Source organism: Lontra canadensis, unplaced genomic scaffold (genome assembly GCF_010015895.1).
Source record: "Lontra canadensis isolate GAN:19392208 unplaced genomic scaffold, GSC_riverotter_1.0 scaffold95, whole genome shotgun sequence".
Taxonomy (NCBI): domain Eukaryota; kingdom Metazoa; phylum Chordata; class Mammalia; order Carnivora; family Mustelidae; genus Lontra; species Lontra canadensis.
Window position 1 is genome coordinate 4,146,835 of NW_022631089.1, and position 20,662 is coordinate 4,167,496.

The following is a 20,662-nucleotide window of genomic DNA, read 5'->3' on the forward strand; positions in this document are numbered from 1 at the left end:
GTAAAATATTCTTTTCAGATTCATTTTTAGAATATCAAATATGTTAAAATTATATAGTTCCATATATGTCATGTTAGAAGGAATATGTAATAATGAAAATAGCTGATTTATTCATAAATGACCATAAACAATGCTTTAAAGATATGCTACTCCCATGTCAATGTTTATAAAATAAAATAATAATATAACCTACATGTCAAAGTTAAGACATGATAGAATTATTTTTAAGGAAGATCATTAGTAAATGCAGATTAGTACCTTTTAAAGACTAAGCTGTAATTATAGCGTTCCAAGCTCTAATGAAAAATAAAATGGCTATAGATTAGCAGTAGAATGAGATGGTATCATCATAGGAAGAAAAGAGAAAACAAATACAACTAGGCTTAAGCCCTGTGCAAGATAATAGAACCAAGTTCTATTTGATATGTCATACCAGTACTAATTCGTTTAGGTAACTAAGAAATTCCTATGTGTGGAGCAGTTGCTAGAAGCTGAGAACACAAATATTATAAAAATATAATGAAAGGAGACCTATATATCTCAATATATAATACTGATATAATACAATATATGTAATATCAATATATAAAACAATACATGAGGGGCGCCTGGGTGGCTCAGTCGTTAAGGGTCTGCCTTCAGCTATGGTCATGATCCCAGGGTACTGGGATCAAGCCCCACAGCATCGGTCTCCCTGCTCAGCAGGAAGCCTGCTTCTTCCTCTCCCACTTCCCCTGCTTGTGTTCCCTCTCTCGCTGTCCCCTCTCTTTCAAATAAATAAAATCTTTAAAACAAACAAACAAAAAATTCATGAAATATTTTAATAAATGTGGGTATAAAATCCTCCCAATGCAATAGAAGATGGATGAACTTTCCCTGAGCAAATCCATTACACTCCTAGATGAGAAGAGGGCATTTAGGCCAGATCTTGAAAACTGCGTAGGAGCACAGGAATTTGAAAAGGAGGAAACAGAATTTTTCAAAAACATTGAGACAACAGAGCATGCAGCACATCTAAAAACAGGCAAGGGTTCTGTTTAACTGGAATGTAGCCAGGGTAGTGGTGAGCAATGAGAGAAGGCTCAAAAGGAAAACTGAAGAAATATTTTTACTAAGGTAGCACAGTACAGAAGATCTCGGACATTATATGCTAGTTAAGGGGGAAGTATTAATCACTTTAAATACTGTCACATTTCAAATAGTTTTTTTTTTAAGATTTTATTTATTTATTTGACAGACAGAGATTACAAGTAGACAGAGAGGCAGACAGGGAGAGAGAGAGGGAGAGGGAAGCAGGGTCACCGCTGAGCAGAGAGCCCGATGCAGGGCTCGATCCCAGGACCCTGAGATCATGACCTGAGCTGAAGGCAGAGGCTTTAACCCACTGAGCCACCCAGGTGCCCCTCAAATAGTTTTCATAGAGAAATACTTGGTAGATGGATTAGAAAGTTAAGAAATTTGGAGGAGAGATGCATTGGTAAAGACAGTATGAACTTGGAAAAAGAAAGAGATAAAGATGGATCTAGATGGAGCCTCAAAAAAACTCACTGGTACACTGTTTCATGGTTCCAGAATAGGAGACAGATAAAACCTAGTGACAAATTTTATTAGGGGATATGGTTGACAAGGTTTCTAAACTCCTAAGGATGAGTAGATGGAGGTGACCTTGACTGAGATCTTGAATACAGGACAGAAGGTACTGAGTAAGGGTGAAATAATGCGTTTAGTTATTGACTTAGCTTTAAAACTTAATAATCTATTAAATACTTTAAAATATTTCTTAATCTTTTGAAAATATGGTTCTCAAATGCAGGAAAGGTATCTGAGCTGAAGTTACATATATATTTAAGTATTGCCTTCTATCTCTTGTTGAACCCATCTCTCCAGTCAGTGCATGCAGGGTAAATACTGTGAGATGGGTCTCAGCAGCTGGATGTGGGACACGACCCCTCACAGAGAGAGAGAGGCTGGGGAGAGCGACTCAGAGACTTGGTATTTACTCTAGGAAATAGGAGCTAATCTCCATATTTAGTATAATTTATCACTAATTCCTGATAAAAACTTTCAGCGAATTAGTTATACAAGGGACCTTCCTCCCCCTGATAAAGAATATTCAAAAAAAAAAAAGAATATTCAGCTAATATTATACATAACAATTCAAAAAATTTCTCCTTAAGATGAGGAACAAAGCTAGAAAGTCCTATACTATTCACTGCTGTGGAACATCACAGTTGGTGTCTTTGCTGGTGCAGTAAGAGAAAAAGAAGAAATGAATGCTTCTAGAACTAAAAGGTAAGTTTAGTAATGTTTAAGGATACAGGATGAATAAGCAAATGAAAGCTGAATGTACAGAAAATATGAACAGATATTTCATCAAAAGGGTGTGAAAAGATGACAAATAAACACATCAAGAGATGCTCATTGCACCAGGTGTTATATGCAACTGATCAGTCACTGAACTCTACATCTGAAACTTACGATGTACTATTTGCTGGCTAACTGAATTAAATAAAATAAAGAGATGCTCAATATTACTAATCATTAGATAAATGCAAATTACAACCATGATATACCAGCTGAATGGGGAAAAAAACAACACTAACGAATAAAACTGACAATATCAAGTTCTGACATGGATACACAATAAATGTATTTCTAACTGATAAATTTTTGGAGGAGGTGGGATTTGAAGATGGTACTCTAGGAAACATATTTGTAATTTCCAGTGAAGTCAAACAAATGAGGCATACCTCAGAGACATTGGGAGTTTGGATCCAGACACTGCAATAAAGCAAATATTGCAATGAGGCAGTCAAATAAATTATTTCGGTTCCCCAATACATAAAACAGTTATGTTTAAACTATACTGCAATCTAGTAATTGTGCAAGAGCATTATGTCTACAAAACAATGCACATACCTTTATATAAAAAATACCTTACTGGTTTTAAACAAAATGTTAAGCATCACCCAAGCTTTAGCAAGTCCTAATCTTTTGGTTGATGGAGGGTCTTGTCTTGATGCTGATGACTGGTGACCGATCAGCGTGGTGGTTATTGAAGGCTGGGGTGGCTGTGGCAGTTTCTTTAAGACAAAATTGAAGTTTGCACATCAATTGACTCTTCTTTTCACATCAATTGACTCTTCCTTTCACAATTTCTCTGTCCCACGTGCTGATGTATTATAGCATTTTACCCACAATAGAACTTCCAAAATTGGAGTCAATCTTCTCAAACGCTGCCACTGCTCTATCAACTAAGTTTATGTAATATTCTCAATCCTTTGCTATTATTTCAATGATCTTCATAGCATCTTTACCAGGAGTACATTCCATCTCAAGATATCATTTTCTTTCTTATCCATAAGAAACCATTACTCACCCATTGAAGTTTTATCATGAGATTGTAGCAATTCAGTCACATCTTTAGGCTCTACTTCTAATTCTAGTTCTCTTGCTATTTCCACCATATCTGCATTACTTCCTCCACTGAAACCCTTACAGTCACCCATGAGGGTTGGAGTTTCTTCCACACTCCTGTTCACATTGATATTTTGACCTTTTCTCATGAATCACAAATGTTCTCAAGGCATCTAGAATGGTGAATCCTTTCCAGAAAGTTTTCCATTTACTTAGCCCAGATCAGGTCTGTCATAGGAATCCCTATCTATGGCAGGTGTAGCCTTACAAAATGTGTTTCTTAAATAATAAGAATTTAAGTCAAAATTAGTTCTTGATACACATGGGCTACAGCATGGATGTTGTGTTAGCAGACAGGGAGACACTTACCTCACTGTACATCTTCATCAGAGCTTTTGGGTGATCTAATGCATAATCAAAAAGCAATAATATTTTCAAAGGAGGTTTTTTTTTCTGTTTTGTTTTGTTTTTTCTGAGCAGTAGTTCTCCACAGTAGACTTAAAATATTCAGTAATCTCGTTGTAAACAGATGTGCTGTCATCCAGGCTTTGTCGGTCCATTTACAGAGCACAAGCAAATTGCTAGATTTAGCAATTTTTAAGGGCACTAGAATTTTGGGAGAGGTAAGTGGGCACTGGCTTCACCTTAAAGTCACCAGCTGCATTAGCTGCCGTCCGTTGAAGTTTTTGAAGCCAAGCACTAACTTCTCCTCTCTAGCTATGAAATCACTAAATGACATCTTCCCAAAAATGCCACTTTACTTATATTGGCCATCTGTTGTTTCCTGTAGCCACCTTCATTAATGATCTTGGCTAGATGTGGGTAACTTGCTGCCGTTTCTACATCAGCACTTGCTGCTTCACCTTGCATCTTTACATTTTGGAGATGGCTTCTTTCTGAGTATCTCATGAACCAAGCTCTGTTAGCTTCAAACTGCCTCACCTCTCTCCGCCTTCACAGAATTAAAGAGACTTAGGACCTTATTCCAGAGTAGGCTTTGGTTTTAGGAAATGTGGCTGCTTTGACTTCTATCCAGACCACTAAAACTTTGTCCACATCAGCGTTAAGTCTGTCTCGTGCTCATCATGTGTGTGTTCAGTGCAGTAGCACTTTTAATTTCCTTTAAGAAATCTTTCTTTGCATTTGTAACTTTGGCTAACTGTTGTAAGAAGCTCAGCTCTTGGCCATTCTCACTTTTGGAAGGCCTTCTTTACTAAACTTAATCATTTCTATTAATTTAGTATTATTAAAAATGTTTTATTTATTTATTTGTTTATTTGAGAGAGAGAGAGAGATGGAGAGAGAGTGCAGGGGGCAGAAGGAGAGGAAAAGGGAGAGAGAAGTTCAGATAGAATCCATGCTGAGCACAAGCCATGTGCAGGGCCTGATCCCATGGCCCTAAGATCATGGCCTGAGCTAAACCTAAGAGTCAAATGCTTAACCAACTGAACCACCTAGGGGCCCCAAATTTCAACATTGTGGGGAATAGGGAGGCCTGAGGAGAGGGAAAGAGATGACAGAATGCGTGGTTAGTGCAAAAGTTAGAACACACACAAAATTTGCCTAAGTTGCTGTCTTATATGGATACAGTTTGTGGAGCCCCAAGCACCTGGACAAATGGCACTGACAGACTTGCTTGATGCAGGATTGCCACAAACCTTCAATGTAAAAAATGCAGTATCTGCAAAGTGCAATAAAGTGACGCACATGGAAAAGGTCTGCCTGTGATTACCATTATATCTAGCAATCCTGCTAACAGATATTTACCGCCAATAAAAGCAAACTTTCATTAATACAAAAGTCTATAGATGAATACATATATAATTAGTAAGAAATGACATATATCCCATTATCTTGTATATTATCTTCATTATTCTTTAATCATTTAGTATGGTTTTTGCTCTTTCAGTATTGTTTATAAATCATATGAGAAAGGGGATCATCTCTCCTTTCTAAATTCTTAAATGTTCCAGAAATACAATTGTCTTACTATGATCTTCAGTAACACGTAACAGAACAGTGACCCACCTAGTTGTTGGCAATAGAGGTTAGAGTTATCTTACGTTAGAAATAACAAAAAGACTTAGCTCAGGATCAATGAGACACTGTATTTTTAAAAATCTTATAAGGACCCTCAACTCTATGGTCAAATAATCTTCGGCAAAGCAGGAAAAAATATACAGTGGAAAAAAAGACAGTCTCTTCAATAAATGGTGCTGGGATATTTGGGCAGCTATATGTAGAAGAATGAAAATTGACCATTCTCTTACACCATACACAAAGATAAACTCGAAATGGATAAAGGACCTCAGTGTGAGACAGGAATTCACCAGAATCCTAGAGGAGAACATAGGTAGTAACCTCTTCGATATCAACCACAACAACTTCTTTCAAGATATGTCTCCAAAGGCAAAGGAAACAAAAGCAAAAATGAACTTCTGGGGCTTCATCAAGATCAAAAGCTTCTGCACAGCAAAGGAAACAGTCAACAAAACAAAGAGGCAACCCACAGAATGGGAGAAGATATTCACAAATGATAGTACAGACAAAAGGTTGATATCCAGGATCTACAAAGAACTTCTTAAACTCAACACACACAAAACAGATAATCATGTCAGAAAAATGGGCAGAAGACATGAACAGACATACAAATGGCTATCAGACACATGAAAAAATGTTCATCACTAGCCATCAGGGAAATTCAAATTAAAACCACATTGAGATACCACCTTACACCAATTAGAATGGCCAAAATTAGCAAGACAGGAAACAACGTGTGTTGGAGACGATGTGGACAAAGGGTAACCCTCTTACACTGTTGGTGGGAATGCAAGTTGGTGCAGCCACTTTGGAGAACAGTGTGGAGATTCCTCAAGAAATTAAAAATAGAGATTCCCTATGACCCTGCAATTGCACTACTGGGTATTTACCTGAAACATACAGATGTAGTGAAAAGAAGGGTCATCTGTACCCCAGTGTTTATAGCGGCAATGGCCACAGTCACCAAACTGTGGAAAGAACCAAGATACCTTTCATCGGACAAATGGATAAGGAAGATGTGGTCCATATACACTATGGAGTATTATGCCTCCATCAGAAAGGATGAATACCCAACTTTTTTAGCAACATGGACGGGACTGGAAGAGATTATGCTGAGTGAAATAAGTCAAGCAGAAAGAGTCAATTATCATAGGGTTTCACTTATTTGTGGCGCATAACAAATAACATGGAGGACATAGGGAGATGGAGAGGAGAAGGGAGTTGAGGGAAATTGGAAGGGGAGATGAAACATGAGAGACTATGGACTATGAAAAACAACCTGAGGGTTTTGAAGGGGCAGGGGGTGGGAGGTTGGGGGAGCCAGGTGGTGGGTATTATGGAGGGCATGTATTGCATGGAACACTGGGTGTGGTACATAAATAATGAATTCTATTACACTGAAAAGAAATTAAAAAAAAAATCTTATAAGGGTGCCTGGGTGGCTCAGTTGGTTAAACGACTTCCTTAGGCTCAGGTCATGATCCTGGAGTCCCAGGATTGAGTCCTGCATCAGAGTCCCTGCTCAGCAGGGAGTCTGCTTCTCCCTCTGACCCTCCCCCTTCTCATTCTCTCTCTTTCTCCCATTCTTTCTCTTTCTCAAATAAGAAAATAAAATCTTAAAAAAGAACTTATAAAAAAATGCCAGGAAAACTAACCATTTAGATGCTTATCAATTAATAGAGTCTCACTATTTAATTTGATAACTGATGATGTGCCAGATGTTTAAAATGACAGAATATTTCTTGCATGTCTTCTTGGATCATAAGTTATACTCCAAGATTTCTGTGCAATATTTTGAAATTTTTAGGTTCTTTAAAACTTTAAAAACTATTTTATATAAATATAAAACAATGATCCACTATCAACAGAATACGCTATTTACATGTATTTTTCAACTTCAGTAATAGAATGTAAAGAAATCTTAAGTATACAGGAAGACATTTTGGCTACATGTCTAGATACATTTCTCAGGCATCTGCAACAGAGCACCCTTCCTATTGTAATTCAGAAAATTACCATATCCCAATATTTTAGAGACATATTTATCACCATCATAAAATTATAGACAAAAAAAGAAATTCACAAAATTAAAATTTGACCTCTACCTTAATTCATGAGTCTGAAAGAACTTAGGGATATTTCTGGGATCACTAGATAATGTGGTAGAGAAATGCTGAATTGCCTAGCCAGTATAAATCGTGTTTATACTATTCTGGTTATTAGCATATAACACGGACACGCGCTTCATGCCTTAACATGCCATTCATGATCCTCAAGATCTAGAGATAGATAAAAATGTAAACCTAATAGCTCAGAGAAGTAAAAATTAAAAATTGTTTTCCACATCAATACATCTACTTTTATTTAGCATGATTAATCATCTACCATATACTTACCACATCACAAAGATGCCTGAGCATAATTTGCATCAAAATTGATGGCATATTTTACCAGGTTTCCTGAATACTTACACTGAAAGATTGTTGTCAAAGTCATCTACAGTTTAAGACAAAATTTGATAACTTGTTTCTATTCTCTTTGCAGGCTATAATTTATTGAAAACTCAAAGTTTAAATTGTCAGGATCACTCATTTTGACAATAAAATTATTAGCATTCTAGAAGGCTAACAGGATACAAGTTTACAAATAACCAAAAGGGAGTAACTAGAAATGGGTAAAGCAGCATTTATGGGATTATGCTGAGAAAAAAAAGTATAATAACCTATATTCAAGTTTAATCTAGTATATTGTTAACCTACTATATTTTTATCATTTATTTAATATAATATAGTAAATAACTCAAGAAATAACTCTCTCCTTAAACAAAACAGAAATATCCCATCAGATAAAAGACTGTCTAGGTAATTTAGATACATGAAAGAGTTTAAAATATCATTTTTTCATATAGTTTTCTCCTTTTATGCCCTCCTTCTTTATTATTGCTAATCCAGCTCATAGAAAAAACTCAACCTCAATAAATACAAAGCATGTATAATGATATCCCCTAGAAGGTGCTTTTCTCACAGGATTTAAAAAAAAAAAATCAAGTAAAAACACAGACATTTCCAAAGGTAGTAATGCTAAAACTTATTTTTATTTAGGTTCATATACATGCATATGTGTGTGTTGTGTGTATATATAGTAACTGTATGTAAGTGTATACATAAGACAGAGGCAGAGAGACAAAGATAAATGAAGATTTTTTCCCCCATTGAAACTCTTTTACTAGGACTTAAAAGCAGAAGACAAAGCTTAAAGAAACTAAAAGAACTAAAGAACTAAAAGAAACATAGTAAAACCAAAACATAGTCCTTTCTTAAGAACTAAAAGAAAGAACTAAAGAAACTTAAGAACTAAAAGAAACATAGCAAAACCAAAACATATTCCTTTCTTTAAACAAATATGTCTAACTAGATTCTAATTAGAATCCTATATTTAACAAGTAACTAAATGTCATCCATGTAAGTTTGCTGGCATATAATTATTTTTAAACAGATCTTAATGTTTGTTGACTTCAATTATGACATGGGCCATATGCTTATTCTGAAAATCATTTAGAATAATCAGCAATAAAATATCTTAGCAAGAAAAGAATTAAGATGATAAACGGTAAATAGAATGGTTTGAAGTTATTAGTTTAGTCCAGTAGTTTTCAACAATTTCCTGCTTTCTGGAGCTCAACTACTGTTATTTTCTTAATTAGATTATTTTTTCTCCTATGGCTGATAATGTCTTTACTAAAAGTAGCTATTCCTTTATGCTTGTTTCTTCTTTCATTTTGGATATTTTAATAATTATATCTATACTATAATCTGTGTTCATTTCCCTATTGTTTAAAAATAGTAGAGACACTGGGGCACCTGACTGGTTCAGCGGGCTAAGCATCTGCCTTCGGCTCAGGTCATGATCTCAGGGTCCTGGGATTGAGCCCCATGTCAGGTGCTCTCTGCTCAGCAGGGAGCCCGCTTCTCCCTCTCTCTCTGCCTGCCTCTCTGCCTAATTGTGATCTCTCTGTCAAATAAATAAATAAAATCTTTTAAAAATAAACAAATAAATAAATAAACAAACAAATAAAAGAGACATTATTTTAAAACAGAAGACCTTGACTCTAAGCCATGTGACAAATCAAGGCATACCCTGATAAAGGATGGGAACACCCAGGAGCTCAGGAGGTGGCTCCTCTGTGTGAATGCTACCCACAGTTGGTGAGGGGCAGCCTAAATTATGGTTTTCTAGTGGGCATGATAGTGAGCACAAATCTCAAGATACATTTAGTTGTTCTATGTTTATTTTTAAAGGGAGTAATATTTGTTGAAAGAATCCATGTTAAGTATTTGAGGAACAATTTGAAAGGGGACTCTTCGGTATAAGCAGAATAGGCATGATAACTATTAATATACTCGGGAAAAAGAAGAAATTAAAGATTTTCTCAGAGATTTAGAGCAAGATAGAAAATGCAAATGCCAAACAGTGTGTGAAAAAGATCAGAAGTTCATTTACAAACTTTAATAACTCAAAAATTTAAGAAAATTATATAGGCTTTATTGAAAAAATATGAATATTTTGATTAGGTTAAAAGAAACAGGAAACATGCAGAATATAGTTACAACCAGTTGCATTTGTCCACACATATATTTACAGATACAGAAATAGAAGCAATAAAAATATATGGAGGGCCAAATGGATGTACTTGGTTATTTCTCATATCTAGGAATAAATTGTATTTTAGGTGTTAAGGGTGTGAATAAAAAATATGGGGAAAAGGAGTAAGAATAAAGTGATAGTCTCAACATGCAGACATTAACTTTTCCTAGGAATGGATTTTACTGAATACTCTCATTTAATAAAATGCAACCATTTGGGCAGTGGTCTTCCCCATACCCTGAAATGGTTAATTTCAAGTTTCAAATTTGCAATATTGATTCTATTTCACTAGCACTGAGATGGAATGTACTTGAGACCATTCATCATGACAGAAAGAACTACAGATGAACGCTCAGAGGTACAGGAATATATCTATCATATTCTGCCAAGGTTTCCTTTCAATTACCCTGTACTTCTATAGAACGAGCTTTGGAAGTATGATTTCTTCAGAGACTGGGATAGAGACATCTGTAGCAGTCCTTTATTCTAATCGTAAATAGTCTAGTATGTCTACAGTATATTTGACATAAGAGATGATACTTGGCTTCTGGGTAAAAAATGGTGACTTTCTGAAGGCTTAAGAGTTTTTATCTTAGACCTAGCCCCAAGACACATGTGAGATATTCTGAGAGAGATTTCTGCAACTCTGCTTTTCTAATGTGCTGATACATTTGGCTAGAATCCATAGAAACCCACTTCATAGAAAATCCTTAATTTGGGATGCACCAATTATTCTTTTCATACAAGGAAATCACAGAGAAGAAGGAATTCCTCTTTGAGAACATCACAAATCAGCATTTCTTACTTCTTTGAGGATATGCAGTGCACTTTAATCTCCTTTTATTTTTTTTAAAGTTTTTATTTATTTATTTGACAGACAGAGATCACAAGTAGGCAGAGAGGCAGGCAGGGTGGCGGGGTGGGAAGCAGGCTTCCTGCTGGGCAGAGAGCCCAATGTGGGGCTCCATCCCAGGACCCTGGGATCATGACCCGAGCCGAAGGCAGAGGCTCCAACCCACTGAGCCACCCAAGGCACCCCTTAATCTCCTTTTCTTAAAGTAAGCTGGAAAGTTTAATATTCCTGCCATAATGGCTAGCTGGAATATTTTATGTAGCTGGAATATTTTATACCTCTGGACTCTGTTTAGATAGTTACTTTCTTCTGCTAAGAATAGATGCCTGGTTATTAAAATTAGCAGAGCAAAGATATATAAATGCCCATAAAGCCCTCAAATGAGTTTACTGTTGGTAGTATACCCAAATGTGGATCTCTGCTGAGCTAGTGCTATTTTTAGAAAACATGAGGTATGGGTTAAAAGGAAGGGCTGATGATAATATAAAGTAGGACCAAAGTAAGATGTTCCTCCAGAGACTTGATTTAGATCTCAAAGTGCCTTCTTAAAGTTAAAATAACTACACCCTAATGTATCCATACCTTGTAATGAGTACACAGTGTTTTAATTTTCCAAGAACTTCAAATAACTAGTATAGATAATCCAACTTCTTTCTATACAATGAACAGTCAATGCTTAACTAAGAAAAGTGTTGTAGAAAGAACACCTGTAAATTGGTATTAAATAAAACGGGACTTGAGGAATTACGAGAACTCCTTTTATAATGTTTTATTACTTCCTTGCAATAGTAAACTTTCTCTAAGGTATGTTACAAATATAATCAAAAGCATCTCATAGGAGGAAGCATAATATCAACCTCATTATAAGAGATTATCCTAGTGCAAAATTTCAAAGCCCACTACTTCGCTCTGCATTGGGCCTTAAATATTTTAATTAGTGTACACATCAAAGTCTTTCCAAGGATGCTTAAATACACAGTGTCTTGAATGAGAACATGGTCTAAAGCCAGAATACTTTGTTTTAAACCCTGGCTCCATTATTTAATGCTCTTGTGACCCTAAGCACATCACTTAGACTTGTTTCCTTATTTGTAAAATGGGATATGAGATAATAATGATACTAAACACAGAGAAACACAGAGAATGATTAATCAGTACATAGGGAGAAAAAAAACACATGAATAAAATGTAAAGGTACAAAATTATAAGCCAAAATAGGAGGCTATGATAATCTTTACCTACTCAGTAGCAAAAACAATCAAAGCCATCCAAACATATCCTTACTCTATGTTTAGTGAACCCTCTCCACATTCCCCTACAAACTTAAAAACTCAAAAGGTAGTTATTTGCTTTGTCAGAATAGAAACATCACAAATGTAAAATGTGATTCAGCAGGTAAGTAATGCTTGTGTGGTATGTTTGGTCTGGTTGTCGGCTCTTGGTTTATTATGTTCTTAGTCTAGGACCTCCTGTCTTGTGAATGTTTACTCTGACATTTTATAACATCTCCTGTAACATTTTTTTTTTTTTTGCTCAGAAGATAAAAATACAGTTATATCTGTTCAAATATGCTTAAAACAACTTCTTTTTCTTGTTTATATCATAAAAATGCCAAACTAACAAGTGCTTGTTTGTCTGGCCATTTATTTAATTAGACATCTAGGTTGCCCAGACGTGGTAAAGAGAAATGGTCTTCCTAGTGCTCAGCGTGCCCAAAGGGAAGCCTCATTCTTCCACCTGCCTCAATGAAGCTAAATTCCTACAAACTTATGAGGAAAGAAGCAGGAAAAAAAAAAAAAAAGAAAAAGAAAAAGAGGAAAGAAAGTCCTCTGTAAAAAGAATATAAAATGTATTTAGGTGCACATATCTCTCTCTTCTTAGTTTTTTGTTCATATTAGAATGAAATTGTTTGAAAGAGCTTGTTAAAGCTCCGTCTCTTTTTGGCATTTAAAGTGGAACTAATAGTTATGTTTATGATAGTGGGATTTTAAATGTGTAATTGCATTTGCATTATAAAAAATTTTAAACTAAACTTGAAGCTTTGGATGGGACAAGCATTCAAGCATTGTGAAACATTAATATTCAAAAGAAATAACTAAATCATGTCATAATTGTCTAGCACTATTTAAATATAAATGGCAATAGTGAATGTCATTAACAAATACACTTTTACATTTTAACCTGGTTAGACATTTATGAAAACAAAGCCAGAGAAAGAAAGCCTCATTGAACTATAAGTCAGAAAGAGGATGGAACTCTTCTTCACTAATTGAGTACATAAGTAAGTCTTTTAGAAAGAATTCCCAGTAGCTCAGATAATCTTTTGTAAGAAACTCAAATTAAAACCCTGTTTAAGAAGCTTATGACCTAAAGTAAAAGGAATTCACTTTCCTTAACCTTGACAGCATAAACTTGATGTTTTCCCCTTCTAACAGGATGAACATTTACGAACTCAGGTAGAATGTCAAGCATTCTGCAAAAATGAATTATATAACTACTTCTCCAATAAGCCAGGGAGCATATTGGCCCATTCTTCTTAAACTTCAAATTTCAGGGTTTTAAAAACATGTGAATAATAGGTCTGTCTTTATCCCTACTTAACCTCATAGCCATGAACGAAGGGAACAGATACTAAGCCATTTTGTAAAATGAATTTATCCTAAGAAAGTCACTGATAATACTCTTAATAAATCCATAGACTTAAAAAAGAAAGAAAGGAAATAAGAAACTTTTTCCACGAGCTGAATTAACCATTCCAGACCAATAGGCATGTGTTTGTAAGTAAAAGCAGTTTTTTTTTTTTTCTTTTAAGATTTCATTTATTTATTTGACACAGAGAGAGAGAGATCACAAGTAGGCAGAGAGGCAGGCAGAGGCAGAGGGGGAAGCTTGATCCCAGGACCCTAAGATCATGTCCTGAGCAGAAGGCAAAGTCTTAAACCACTGAGGCACCCAGGTGCCCCTGAAGCAGTTTTGTTAAATAAAAGCCATTTGAAGGTTTTGTTTTGGTTTTCTCCTGTTGTTCTATCTTCTATCACAGCCACTGTTTTTTTACATCAAAATTGCTCAGTGGAAATAGTACCAATTTCGAACTACGAATTTCCTACCTACCAATCAGTCATCTGTGATCCTGTTTGAGCAACAAATATTGTTATTTAGGGAAGAAGCAATTCTTTAAATCATGATAAAACTCATTCTTGTTACTTTATTTCTTTGGTGAACTGATTCTAATACCTCAGGTAACCAACCTCTGTCATTCCTTTCTGGCTGTTCTACCTGATGGGCCAGATATGTTAGTCTAAGTATATACTTATTTCTTGTGAAACATATAGAGATTAAATAGCGCAACTCGTATTGCCATGTAAAAAAAAAGAAAAGAAAACAGGTCAGTTTTTCTGGAGAGATGTTTAACTGCAACAGGAGACATGTGTGTATACTTTGATTTAAGTAAGTGAGGGGAATTGCACAGACAGGACACACTTGACAGTAAAGTACTGAAAGATGTGGCCTGATGTACCAGATTTAGTTTCTCAGTCAGTTTGGTATGAGAATTGGAATTATAGGGAAAAGGAAATCTAGGAGAGATGACTGAACATTGGAAGTATGCTTGCCTCTTAACAGCAAGTGCTAAAAGAGGGCTGGCACTGATCCACCACCCTCCTTCCCTTTGGGGCCAAAGGAAGTCCTCAGTGCATTACTTCCAATTTTACTGTGGGATCCACACTGAGTCACAGCTGTCATATATATTTAAATAGGACAGTCTCTCCCAGTATCAACTTTAATAAGCCTTTTATATTTGACTATGAATTACCAATAACTTCTTTTGGGGGGGCTCAAAATTAAAACTCTGGCATCTAGGTAATAGTTTATTTTCAATATTTAAAGGAAATAGTTCAAAGTCAACCAAGAATCAGGTTACAATGACATGACATATGGAAACTAATCAACTACGTTGTATCATCTTCTTTGAAGTGAGGTATTGTCCAATATTCTTCTGGTTTCAATTTCAAAAATTCAGAGCAGTCAATCTTAACTGGAAGTGTTCATCAGAATCCCTTAGGAGGGTGTAAATAAAACACATGTTCCCTGGCCCCTCCTCTGAAATTCTGATGGATTATGCTCAATAATCTTAAAACAGAACAAAACAAAGCAAAATCTCTACATATAATTTTATTTGTTTGTTTATTTTATTTAAAATCAATTGCCCAAGAGACAGTACATCACTGGTTTTATAATATAATGTTCAATGATTTATCAGTTCAGTATAATGTAATTTTTTTTAAGATTCTATTTATTTATTTGACAGAGAGATAACAAGTAGGCGGAGAGGCAGGCAGAAAGAGGGAAAGCAGGCTCCCGGCTGAGCAGAGAGCCCAATGTGGGGCTCGATCCCAGGACCCTGAGATCATGACCTGAGCCGAAGGCAGAGGCTTTAACCCACTGAGCCAGCCAGGAGCCCCTAAATAAATAAAATCTTAAAAAATAAAAATAAATAAAAACAAAAATAGTCAACTTTACTGTATGTTAACTTAAAAATAAACAACTTTTTGGAAATATATTCTGACATAAAAATGCATATCTGTATGTAGGCTACTTGTGTACAATGTCCAAAAAAGTCACAAAACAATTTATTACATTTTAATCTAAAGAGTGAGGACCTCTAGAAATACAGAATTGCCATGACCCTGCAAATCCATCAATACCCTTCCCCTCTATTGGGTGTCCAAACTGGGAAATTTTTTAGTATCCTTCCAGAGTTCTGGGGCGGCACAGGAAAGGAATGAGAATTATCCTGAACCTACTCTCTATGTACACTCTCAAGCTATGCTCTGGCAGCACTATGCTCCAGTTCTATTACATTCATGACTACAACAAACACATTGTGTAATCCTCATGGAAGCATTTAGTAGGTTTTTGATCTTTTGCCTGGGTGGCCTAGAGGTTACATAATTCAGTTTAATTGAGTGTCTACTAAGTATTATTTCAGCCACTTATATAAGGCATAATCTGAACTATGGATCTTTCTTCCATCATTCATTGAACAACTTTTTATTTTCTTTTAACTATGTCACACACTATGTTAGCCATTAAGTAACAAGCAACAAATAACATCTCTGCTGTCCTGGAGTTGATACTCTACTGAGGAGTAACTGATACATAAAAACTTATAAGATTTAAAAAAAAAATGTGCTCTTCCTAGGCCGGCGCTCTCACCAAGGAGAAGGCCACGTTCAGTTCGAGGTTGAAGATCGTGAAGCCCAATGGCAAGAAGCCGGACGAGTTCGAGTCTGGCATCTCCCAGGCTCTGCCAGAGTTGGAGATGAGCTCCGACCTCAGAGCCCAGGTAAGGGAGCTGAGTGTCACGGCATCCAAGGAAACTGAAGTTGGCGGTGTTCGGGAAGCTATTACTATCTTTGTTCCCGTTCCTCAACTGAAATCTTTCCAGAAAATCCAAGTCCGGCAAGTCCGTGAATTGGAGAAAAAGTTCAATGGGAAGCACATTGCCTTTATCGCTCAGAGAAGAATTCTGCCTAAAACAACTTGAAAAAGTCACACAAAAAATAAGCAAAAGCGTCCCAGGAGCCGCACTTTGACAGCTGTGCATGCCGCGATCCTGAAGGACTTGGTTTTCCCAAGTGAAACTGTGGGCAAGAGAATTCATGTGAAACTGGATGGTAGTCGGCTCATCAAGGTCCATTTGGATAAAGCACAGCAAGAAGCTCACAGGCAAGGATGTTAACTCTGAGTCCCCCAAGTTTCAGTTGTACATAAAAATGATTAAATAAAACTTTGACAGTAAAAAAAAAATATATATATATATGAAAGGGGAAATATAAACTACTATGATAGTACATATGAGAGGACTAAACCAGGTTTTCAGATCATAGAAGGTCCTGGAAGGCAACACTGGATTCTCTCTAGAGTAAAAACTCTTAAAATTAACTTATTAAACAGAGAAGTCTCTCACTTATGACAAAGACTGATTGTTAAACCCATCATCCTTAGAGTCATCCTATGAGACAAGAACAATTACTCTTATTTCCATTGAAAATAAGGTACGAATTTACCCGCTGTACCGCAGCCTGGGTGACCCCAAGAGGATTCACCTCAGGAAGTCTAGCTTCCATCTGTTCTTGTTATGATTACACTATGTTGCCACTGCCTCCAGCTCTTCTTACATTATGCAAGGAACAGGGTCATGTTCAGAGGCTTTAAATGTGTCTCATTACGCTTCCCGGAATCCACAGCACAGCCACCTGGTGCTCAATTCGGTCAATAATATAACCTTCTGGATTGACTTCTGTTAAGTGAGAAGCACACGGAGCACAAAGCGCATGACAGGGCCACAAGGATCTTCAGAGTACTGTACTTTGGGGAAACGAGATCAGCCTTACCCTGAATTCCCAAAACACATATTTTATCTTCTTTTTACCTTCAGTGGGACACAGACCTGACCTCATACATCTCTGCACATTTGCAACTTTGTTCCCAGTTGGAGTAAGTTGGGGAACATGCTGCCTTCACAGCAGTGAGAAATGATAATTTTCATAGCAGAAATGAGGCAACTGACTATCCATGTTGCCTGCTGTACTTTCTCCGTGAGTTTCTGCCTCTTTGGTACTCTGGGTGTTTGTTCATCAACTTTTCTGTGTTAACAGGTGGACCGTTTCCCCTCTGCAAAACACTTAACATGGATTTTGCCCCCTGCACTCTCCATTAACACTATGGTATCATATTGTGCAAATGTGTCAGCATGGATCAAGAAACCAATATAAGAAAACCTGTTATATTGCTCAAGATTTTGTCACTGAACCTTATGGCATCGGTACTTAAACAGGGAGAATGATGTTTCCAGGAAATTACTCTGATTCAAAATGTAAGCCCATTTTCTAGTGACTTCCCACCAGGGTTGGTTTATTTGTTTGTTTTTGTTCCTTAATGCACTTTGCCACTTATTTTGTCTTGCTTCTGGCCTTTGTAATAGGCTCCCTCTGATGAGATTGCCATCATATTCCTAAGCAAGTTCTAGCTTTAGCATTTTCTCCAGTAACCATGTAAATTTTTTGAAGCTTAGTGGCTCAAAGGAGTAATATGCCTAAAAAAACACAGCACAAGCCCATTCACATTCAGAATAGGAAAGAGAGAGAGAGAGAGACAGAAAGTGTGTGTGTGTGTGTGTGTGCACGTGTGTGTGCCCGGACATGTCTGTGTATTCTCCCTCACTTTTCTAACCCTTTATGGTCTGGTTTAAAATACTGTACATTATTTGTATTTTAACTTGCAGTCTTTGCTGTAAAAACATGTTGGAGTTTCTGAAGAAATGGCAATCATCCTTGTCCATGTCTGAAAAAGCTGGTGGATAAAACAGAGAGTTAAAATGGAGGCTGATGTATCACCTTATTATACAGAGACCGGCTGGGAAAACTTTTTGTCTGTAGGCTACTTTGCAGAAGTAGAACTGATGTGGCAAGGTACCCTGGTAAGACTCCATGGGTGGACAAAGAAGAAAACCCTGCGTGGGCTTTCCCTCGAAAGGAAGAAAAACATAGCTCAGTTCTGAATACCCAGTTATTTTTGCCAATCTATCAACCAGTAAGTCAATGATTTTCTGCAGCCATTCAAGAGCCTGTTTCCCAAAGATCTTCCTGGGAATTCTGGTGGATGCTCCACACTTCGTTTCCAGCACACTCTACCATGGATCAGAACTCTATTCTATTTAAGTCCATGCCACGGCCAAGTTGCCCTCAAATCTGGGGTATTCCCTTTCTTCTCTTCCCTCCCTCGCTGTCCAACTAGTAGAATACATGGTACATAACTGGCTATCTACACATATCTTGAAAAGAAATGAAAGTGTCACTAAATACACTCAAAAAAAAAAAAAAGAAAACTGTTTTAGAGAGTGTGTAGCATCATAATAACTTATGTAGGCCTGTGAATTGTCAAATCAGTCTACACTGTGTGAACTCACAAAAGAAATTATTAAATTATCATGTGAAAGATAGAGACCTCTACAAATAGAGAAATGCAAATCCACCCAAATTTGTCTTCTGATACTGGTGCGCATTTGAGGCAGGAGTCACTCCCTTTCCTAAGTTAGCCAAGTGCACAGGGCAGATTACAGGCATCGTCCAGAATTCTCTCTATAAGTATATTCTCAAGCTGTTTTTCTTGCAGTTTTAAGGAAAGCCTTACATAAAACTGAAAACAAAAGGCCAAATTAAGATGAACCATAGATACTTCAACAACAACCTGCAAATAACATAGAGATGAACCAAATTTAAATATAAGTCCCCTCCTATTATGATGTTCTGAAGGAGAAAAAATAATAAATCTCTTTGAAAATGAAAATTGAAAGATCAAAGGAACTGATGTTCAAGTCCATTTGCTTAAACCTTGAGTATCAAAAGCCATGTATCCAAAGTCCTAAATTACATAAAACCCAAAATATTATGCAATTTCTTATCTAGCTTAGAGTCTGCCAGGAGTTTCTTGACTCCTGAATAGAACTAGGACTCACATTAGTTGCATTCTGCCTGGGCTTTCTCTCCTATTGAATAGGTATGGTTCCTCTGGGGTCCTGGGAGTGGTATTAATTTATTGCAAATTCCTCAGCAGCCTCACTTTTAGAGTCTAAAGCCTTAAAAGAACACACTAGATCTTCATAGCAGTGACCCAAGACCTGTGCAATTTAGAAAAACAATTCAATCCGTAGTTCTTAAGATAATGAGCTCAGGTAAAAATATGTTTGCAAAATCCAGTATTCAGTATTTTCAGAGACCACAGCAGAGACTGACTGATACCAGTTTCACCAGGAGGCCAGATGTCTACACCCGCTACCCAGAGTCCAAGGCTTATGAATTAAAAATGAATTGGGATAATTTTCAAGCCAGATGCTAATTTTGGTATTTGAATGTACTTACTGGATTCTTCTTGTTGCTATAACCAATTATCAATAACTTAGAGGCTTATTACAATACAAAAGTATCACTTACAATTCTGGAGATCAGTGGTCTGAAATGGGTTTATGGGCCAAAGGTCAAGGTCTCTGCAGGGCTGCATTCCTCTGGAGTTTCTACAGAAACAAGTTTACTTATCCTTTCCAGTTCGAGAGACTGCTCACATTTCTTGGCTCATGACTTTCTTCCATCTTCAAAGCCAGTAATCCCATCCCTCCAGCTTCTGCTTCTGCTGTTACACTTCTCTGACTCAGACTCTCCCTCCTTACTCTTTCACTTACAAAGTTCCTTGCTCTTGAGTCTGTTTAATGGTTTACCTCTCCCTCTCCTTTTATAGAGAACAAACTGAGGGTTGCTGGAGGGGACGTTAGAGGAGATGGGTTAAATGGGTGATGGGCATTAAGGACGGCACTTGTGATGAGCACTGGTATTATAGTGAACTGATGAATCACTAAATTCCACACCTGAAACTAATATTACACTGTATGTTAACTAACTGGAATTTAAATTAAAATTTAAAAAAAATTTGAAAACCCTACAAATTAATATAGCTTATTTTAGAAAAATTACTTATTTTGATATAATTGTAAACTTTCTCCTCACTTAGTTTACCATTCTCTCTCTCACTCTTTCTCTCTCTCTCTCTCTCATTATACAGACTGAGCAGGGAGCCAGATATGGAGTTTGATCTCAGGATCCTGGGATCATGACCTGAGCCAAAGGCAGATGCTTAACTGACTGAGCCACCCAG

At 36.6% G+C, this 20,662-nt stretch overlaps 1 protein-coding gene across 1 annotated transcript; it reads left to right on the forward strand.

Annotated features, from left to right (window-relative positions):
* The first annotated feature begins 861 nt into the window (after positions 1 to 861).
* Positions 862 to 16,694, forward strand: LOC116854828 (40S ribosomal protein S7-like). Its single transcript, XM_032837012.1, is given in 4 exon segments — positions 862 to 1,024; positions 2,232 to 2,292; positions 3,947 to 4,040; positions 16,155 to 16,694. Coding segments are annotated over 4 exon segments (858 nt in total).
* The last annotated feature ends 3,968 nt before the right edge of the window (positions 16,695 to 20,662 follow it).